Raw genomic sequence first — 8,458 nt, forward strand, 5'->3', positions numbered from 1 at the left:
TTATATTAACGTTAAACAATAAAAACTTACATCATATAAAAATAGAGACTTTTAGATATATAGTAAAAATGTCAAGCAATTACTAAGTTTCTGAAGGATTTTTGACATCGTGCACCTTTGACGTTTTACGCTTTGACAATCTGCGCCTTTGACAATTTGTGATCGTTTGTCATTTAGCGTTTTTGACTTTATCCATTCTCGTACACGTTTTAACCCATACCAAAACTTCTAATAACTCGAAAACGTGAAAATGAACCGACTTAAATATCAATACAGTGCACATTAGTCACACAAACACAGCTCTGTTGGGACTATCAGGGGTGTTTCTAGCGAATATCTTATCTCATACAAATGTTCAGTACTCTATTGCTCTATTGCATTATTCTGACTCCCAATTGTAAACCTTCGAAGTTGCATGCTTTAGAGGATTCATTTATTTACTCAATTGTTTGTTAGGTGTAGTGTAAGTATTAAGTATATCTATGTATGTAATAATGATCTAATGTGTAACCAATCTTACCTTTTGTGTACTCCACGTGTAACCTCATTTTTACTGTATTTAATCATTGCTTTATTATAATTAAAGTGCAGTCATACCTGAGATCTCGTAGTTTCAATGTGTTTTCTAACACCTCCCGTACATGGCGACCCTGCCAGCTGTCCGCGCGAGTCGGTTATTTGAGACGGTGCATACATAAATGGAGTGGAACTTTTATTGGATTAATTGATTTGGTTGCTACGGGACTCAGAAATAATTAAAAGTGATGACTATGGCGCAGTTACAACAAATCGGTTGCACTTACGAGTTGGACGCTTCAATTCTTGTGTCGTACAAAATAACTGAAAATTTACTATGGGTAACCAAAAATCTCAAGAAGTAGTCATCGCTCAGAATGCTGCTGGAGGTGTTAACCAAGCTACGACGGAGGAAATACAGCAGCATATGTCGACCACAAAAATACTGCTGTGCGTTATAATATTATTTTTATGTCTGGGGCTACTGTATCTTGCCTACAGTACTTATAAGAAGTGCCATTTGCGATGGATATCAAGGCAAATAAATAGAGCTACACTGAGGGATTCTTTTTTCCGACGACCAGCGGCGACTCCCGGGCGTCTTGACAGAGAGGCGCAGCAGGCTCCGAATAAACTTTATCCAGGAGTTGTTTAGTGAAACGATCTGTTAAAGTGATTAAATGTGCGGTATCCAATAAGTGCTTCACAGTGCGGTTAAAAGTGCGTTTTCGTAAATATATCATACTGCTCGGGCACTAGTTAAAATAGGTAACGTCTTAATATATGGGAGTAAAATTAAAATATATAATGGACATATTATTTAATGGACTTTAGTGTTATTAATAGTTCATGTTTACTCAAATAATGCATCATCAGCGTTTGTGTGGTAAGTTATGGCAATTACTTTACAGTCGTTATATAATGAATTAAAAGAGATCAGAACTTATTTAATAAAAATAGGCCCAAAGAGAAGACAAGGTCATATTTTAGAAAGCAAACTAAGTGAAGCTAATATAGTGCATGAGCAATTTGAATGCTGGTTAAATACATATAAGTCAAAATTAAGAAAGGACGACGATGATGATCCAGTTGTGCATAGTTTTTGTAAACAATTTTTAACGTTATTTAATGAAATTGTAGATTTATGTCAAAGCGATAAAAATTCCGAAGATTTTGTTACAATGAGTACTTTTGATTTAAAGACTGCCTTGAACTTATTGCCCTGTATGACAGATACAGAGGCTAATACGAAGCAATTAATTGACAATATAGAATATTATAACTCTCTATTGGACAAGGATGTATGTAAGAAAAATTTGATTAATTTTGTCTTAAAAAGTAGATTGTCTCAAGCTGCAAAATTAAGGTTGAATTCCAGTTATGCAAGTGTAGATGATTTAATTACGGATATGAGAAAAGAACTATTACCTCGAAAATCAGCAACTGCAATTTCAAGTAAATTAGAACATATTAAGCAAAATGATTTATCTATTTCAGATTTTGGAAACCAACTATCAGAATTATTTGTTGACCTTACAATTTCGCAAGCGAACGGCAAGTCAGAAAATTACAGCATTTTAAAGCCATTAAATGAAAATATAGCTATCAAAAAATTCGCCGACGGCTTGCGAGATCGTAGGCTCAGTACTATTATTGCTGCCAGGAATTTTAGCACTTTGAAGGACGCAATCCAGGCTGCCATGGATGAGGAGGTCACCACCGCGTCGGGTTCGGGCGAAATTATGGGTATGCATAAAACTTTTTATTCTTATCATAACAGAGGACAAAAATATAATTTTAGAGGAAATCGAGGAGGCTTCTACAACTCAAACTCTTCATATAGAGGACAAGGACGAGGTTTTCGAGGAAATCAGCGAGGATGGTATCAGCAGGTCACGACCCGAGGTGCACCGACGCGAGGACATCGGTTCAGCGGTCAACAATATAGAGGTAAGTCCACAAGAAAACAAGGGATATGTCAACAACCTAATGTTAACGTTATAGATGAAGAAAGTTTTTTAAATTCATTGCCTAATACAGAGCCCCAAAGTTCACAATCGAATGTGACTGAAACATTTTTTCGTGACCAATAATAAGCAACATTCAATTTTATCATGCGATAGTGATTTTTTTACATGTTTTTCAGTAAATGGAAAATTATTTTCATTTTTGGTAGATTCTGGTGCATCTTTAAGTGCAATTAAATATAGTTACGTAATTGGCCTAAATTTAACTTTGCATAAAGAAGACATTACTATAAATGGTCTTGGGGGCAAAGTCCGTGCATTAGGGTACGTGTATCTACAATTGAGTAGTGATGATGTAACTATTAGTCATAAGTTTTATGTTTTAAATACATTGCCTATTACATCAAACGGTATCATCGGTCGAGACTTTTTAAGAAGATTTAGATCTGTTTTGAATTTCGATACAAATATTTTGACTTTGCGTGATACTATAAATCGAACGATTACTTTACCAATTACAACTAAAAGTAATAACTTATTAGAAGTTTCGGCTAGGAGCGAGTCTATTCACTATATTCAGACACAGTTTGAAGAAGAATGCGTAATTTGTTCGACTGAATTACAGGATGGTGTTTATTTAGCTAGTTCCATTGCTTCTCCTGTTAAAGGTGTTTTACCTATTAAAATACTAAATACAACAGAAAATAATGTAACGTTATCAACATTTAATTTTGATATTCACAAATTAAGCGATTACAATATTTGTTCATTTGATAAAATAGAAAATAAGGCAGACAGAGTTAAACAATTATTTTCTTATGTTAATTTTTCTCATATGAATGACGAGGAACAAATATCTATTGGAAATTTATGTGCCAAATATGCGGATATTTTTTATTTACCGGGAGATAAGTTGAGTACCACTGATATTTATACTCATACCATAACTTTAAAACCAGGCACTACACCATTCTTTTCAAAACAGTATAGATTACCACATGCCCAGAAACATGAAGTTAAGCAACAAATAGATGAAATGGTCAAAGAAGGCATAGTTGAGCCAAGTAAAAGCGAATGGTCAAGCCCTGTGCTATTAGTTCCGAAAAAATCAGACACAACCGGTGCTAAAAAATGGCGATTAGTCATTGATTACAGAAAATTGAATAATTGCATAGTAGATGATAAATACCCTTTACCAGACATAACCGAGATATTAGAATCCTTATCTGGTAGTATTTATTTTAGTCATTTAGATCTACACCGAGGATATTATAATGTAAAATTAGATGAAAACAGCCGTAAATTTACCGCATTTGCGTCTGGTCAGTTCCAAATGACTCGGATGCCAATGGGGTTAAAAACAAGCCCAAGTTCATTTTCTCGGATGATGAATGTGGCTCTAGCAGGTCTCACTTATGAGAAATGTTTGATATATTTAGATGATTTAATTTGTTTTGGCAGAAATCTAGACATCCATAATAAAAATCTACAAGATGTTTTCGAAAGATTGCGGAAAGTTAATTTAAAATTGAACCCTTCTAAGTGCGATTTTTTAAAGAAAGAAATATTGTATCTCGGTCATGTGATATCTAATAAGGGTATACAGCCTGATCCAGAAAAAATAAATACAGTGAAAAATTATCCACGTCCAAAAAGTTGTGACGAAGTAAAGAGATTTGTAGCTTTCGTAAATTATTATAGAAAGTTCATACAAAATTTTGCAGAAATTGCTTACCCTCTAAATGCACTTTGTAGGAAAAATGCTTGTTTTATATGGGATCAAAAATGTCAGCAGGCTTTTGAAACTCTGAGAGAAAAAATTATCTCTCCTCCCATTTTACAATATCCTGATTTTTCAGAAGAGAATAATTTTATTATCCAAACAGATGCGTCAAATTATGCGATAGGAGCAATCTTAGCAAATAAAGATGGGCGACCAGTAGCTTTCGCAAGTAGGAGTCTAAATAAAGCGGAAAAAAACTATCCTGTAATAGAGAAGGAACTATTGGCCATAGTGTGGGCAGTTAAATATTTTCGTCCATATGTGTATGGTCAATATTTCAAAATTCGCACAGACCATAGACCTTTGGTTTATCTTTTCAATATGAAAGATCCGTCAACAAGATTAATGAAATTCAGACTTGCTTTAGAAGAATATAATTTCGATGTAGAGTATGTCAAAGGTTGTAATAATAACGCGGCAGATGCTTTGTCACGAATATCGTTAAATGAACTTAAAGAAATGCACGACAATGTAGTAAATGTTTTAACGCGAGCTCAAGCTAGGAAACTTAGAGATTCCTCTGTTGATATAGTACCCTCAGACGATTGGCCTGATCAACCAAAAGTCGTAGGGATACATATAAAACCAAAGGAATCCGTAGAGTTAGTATTTACTGACGTCAAAAAATATACTAAAATGAAAAACGAAGGTATTATAAGTCATGACAGTGAAGTATTGTGTTATGCAAACAGTAAGAGAACGATTTACATTAAATTTTTAGATTCTCAATCACGTATTACACGAGGTGAATTCGTGAGAGAACTAGATAAAATGTGTAAGGAAATAAATGTTGAGGATGTATGTATAGTTAAAAGAAACGGTAATGAAGTTTTTATTAATAGTTTATTAGAAGAGATAAATAAAATGAAAGATAGGTCCGGACCACGCTTATGTATTATAAAAGATGTAGCAACAGTAAATGAGAAAGATGACAGGCGAGTAATATTAAATGACTTCCATCTCTTACCCAGTAGTGGCCATGCTGGTATGAGGAGGATGTCAAATAATATTAAAAAATATTATTATTGGCCTGGTATTGATAAAGATGTAAGAGACTTTGTGAAACGTTGTGATGTATGCCAACGACAAAAACATTCTACACCTATTAAAGAACCAATGAATATCACAACAACAGCCAATTCGGCATTTGAAAAAATATTTTTAGATCTTGTCGGTCCTTTAGAAACTGATAATGAAAATTTCTCATACATTCTAACTTTACAATGTGAGCTTAGTAAATACGTTGAGGCATATCCCTTAGTTTCCAAAAAGACAGACGAAGTTGCAAGATCCCTAGTTAATAATTTTATTCTTAGATACGGAGTTCCCAAGGAGATAGCAACTGACAGAGGTAAGGAATTTATATCATCTACATTTCAGGAAATGTGTAAATTATTGCAAATTAAACAGTTGCATTCTACAGCCTATCACCATCAAAGTATAGGTGCATTAGAAGTGTCTCACAAACATTTGAATTCTTTTCTTAGAATACATACTGATAAACACCCAGAGACATGGAGCAAATGGCTTCCTTTCTGGTGTTTTGCATATAATACTTCTGTGAACTCTGAAACACACTTTACGCCTTACGAATTAGTATTCGGCAAGAAGTGTATTCTACCAAGTAATTTGAATAAAGACATAGTAGAACCAATTTATAATTATGAAAGTTATCCATGTGAACTAAAATATCGTATACAGCTTTCACAAAAAGAAGCAAGGGACAATTTACTTTTTAGTAAACTGAAAAGAAAAACAACCTATGATAAATATACTAATCCTATAACATATAATGCTAATGACCTAATATTAATTAAAAATGAAGGCGGTAACAAATTTGATGACGTATATTCAGGTCCTTATAAAGTGATAAGAGATATAGCGCCTAATGTAGAAATATTGAAAAATAATAAATTAGATATTGTGCATAAAAATAGGACCAAACTGTATCACTCTTAGTGAACTGCAATTATGTAACCAAAGTTATTTTAACTGTCTTAGAATTGTAAAAAAAAAAAAAAAAAACACTCTTGTATCATGTTTTTTTTTTTCTTTGTAAATGGGGCGTGTAGTGTAAGTATTAAGTATATCTATGTATGTAATAATGATCTAATGTGTAACCAATCTTACCTTTTGTGTACTCCACGTGTAACCTCATTTTTACTGTATTTAATCATTGCTTTATTATAATTAAAGTGCAGTCATACCTGAGATCTCGTAGTTTCAATGTGTTTTCTAACACCTCCCGTACAAGGTGTTCGTGTTAATTAGTGCGAGTTGTTTCTTTAATTTAGACAAAACAATATTTGGTTCAGCAGATATTATAGTGTTTTGGCTTTTCGAAATAAAGGAGGCAAAAAGTAATAGATTGTAGAGCTTGAAATTAAGGAAAGGAAAGTACAAATTTATTTTGAATATTATATAATTTTATTTTAACTCAAAATTGACCTTTTAAATTAAATTGTTTTGTATTAGATACCTTATCAGTTCGATTTGCGACCGTAATATAGCTGAGTTCGAAACTAGTCGTGCAATCAAGAAAAAAACACGTGGGTATATTATTCAATTAAGAACTAATCATAGGATGTCATCACCATAATCAGTATCAAAGAATAATCTAAGTAGAGTTTCAGTCAAGTAATTCAAACATTTCAGTTTAACTATTAAAACAACAACGAAATATAAAACTACACCAAAATAATTGCTTAACAAACACAAAACTCAGTTATGCAGAATATTTAATTTCAACACACAACGCAACCAAAACATTGACTTCGCCAATCAAACTATGGAAACTACTACAAAGGTTCTAATTTAAAACCTAATCTACATACACAAACATGGCAAACAAAGGTTCGTATGATGGTTTCCAATTTGCACAACAATAGTGCACTCGTTTAGTTTGCGTCGCCTATTCTACACTTGTATAGGAAACTTTTTTGTGTTTTCAGCTTAAAATATTATAGAGAAGGTATCAAGGTTGATATTAGGAGAAAAAACTGTTAATTGTGAACTGTATTCGCAACACTAACGGTTTTTTACATAGACCAATTGTGACAAAAAAAGAGATCAAACATGAGACAGTACCACCCAATGCCTACTTTATATTTTTAGTTGCTATTGCCCGTGGGCCCGCTCGCTACTAATCGAAAATGTCATAAAACTGTCCTGGTTATAAATTATCTGTGTACCAATTTTCGTCAAAATACGTTTAGTGGTTTGTGCGTGTAGGAGGAATAAACATACACACATCCACACTACAGGTACAAAATTTTTCGTTTATAATATTAGTAGGATTTACTTTGTCCCAAAAAATAAATTAGCATATATTTTCGGCGCAACTTTTTTGTTCTATTTAGAATTCATATTCAACCCGGTTAGAATACGTGTGAATCATTTAATACTCCTCTGTCATATATAAATTATATAAGAACAGAGTAATAACATTCCCGGAAACTTGAAAAACAAAATATAATCCCAGCGAAATGTGAAGTTGAATTCGTCACAAAACTTGATCAATGACAAGTTAAAACAGTATGAAGACAACGGTGACAAACAAACTCGCTTATAACTAAGTTAATCATGGGATGTGAACTTTGAATGTCGTTTGTTAATGCCTTGCTAACGAGAATTGAGTTAATGGAACTTGTTCCGTGTATGTTCTCAGTATTAAACCAACAATGGGGACTTTCCTTTTGTCATTATCAAGTAAGGATTCAATTTTGAGCATGTCTGAGCGATGCATTTGCGTTTGTAGCTGAAACAAAAGGAACTAGTGGGTACCATAGGGGTTAATAAAATGGGCCTATGTAATTTTTTTACGTATAAACAGTAAGTTTTTGCCGGACTTTGTATGATTTAATCTCAGAAATTACAAAACCCATTTTTGAAAATTATTTTACCAGTAGAAACAATTTTTATTCTTCAATTTATAATTATAGAGATTGGCGTGGTCACAAGTCGCAAAATATGCGAAAACAAAGAAAGGAAACAACCTGAAACTGTCCTATCAAGACAATGTCAGTCGATACTTTACTTAAGTAATATATACTTACGGTATCATAGGGGGCCCATCTAGTGTGTGGCGAGTCACCGCCTGCCAATTTATTTACATGACCATGTGTGAGGCAGAGGCAGGTGCCACAGTTTTCTGGAAAATCCAAGGAAATGGTCCACATAACTTATCATATAC

General features: G+C 33.3%; 1 protein-coding gene across 1 annotated transcript; it reads left to right on the forward strand.

Moving 5' to 3' along the window:
- The first annotated feature begins 448 nt into the window (after nt 1-448).
- Nucleotides 449-3,215, forward strand: LOC113494913. Its single transcript, XM_026873432.1, has 2 exons — nt 449-2,262; nt 2,360-3,215. Exons 1-2 carry the CDS (start codon nt 1,410-1,412, stop codon nt 2,518-2,520), a joined length of 1,014 nt encoding a protein of 337 aa, XP_026729233.1. The 5' UTR covers nt 449-1,409; the 3' UTR covers nt 2,521-3,215.
- The last annotated feature ends 5,243 nt before the right edge of the window (nt 3,216-8,458 follow it).

Source organism: Trichoplusia ni, chromosome 6 (genome assembly GCF_003590095.1).
Source record: "Trichoplusia ni isolate ovarian cell line Hi5 chromosome 6, tn1, whole genome shotgun sequence".
Lineage (NCBI taxonomy): Eukaryota > Metazoa > Arthropoda > Insecta > Lepidoptera > Noctuidae > Trichoplusia > Trichoplusia ni.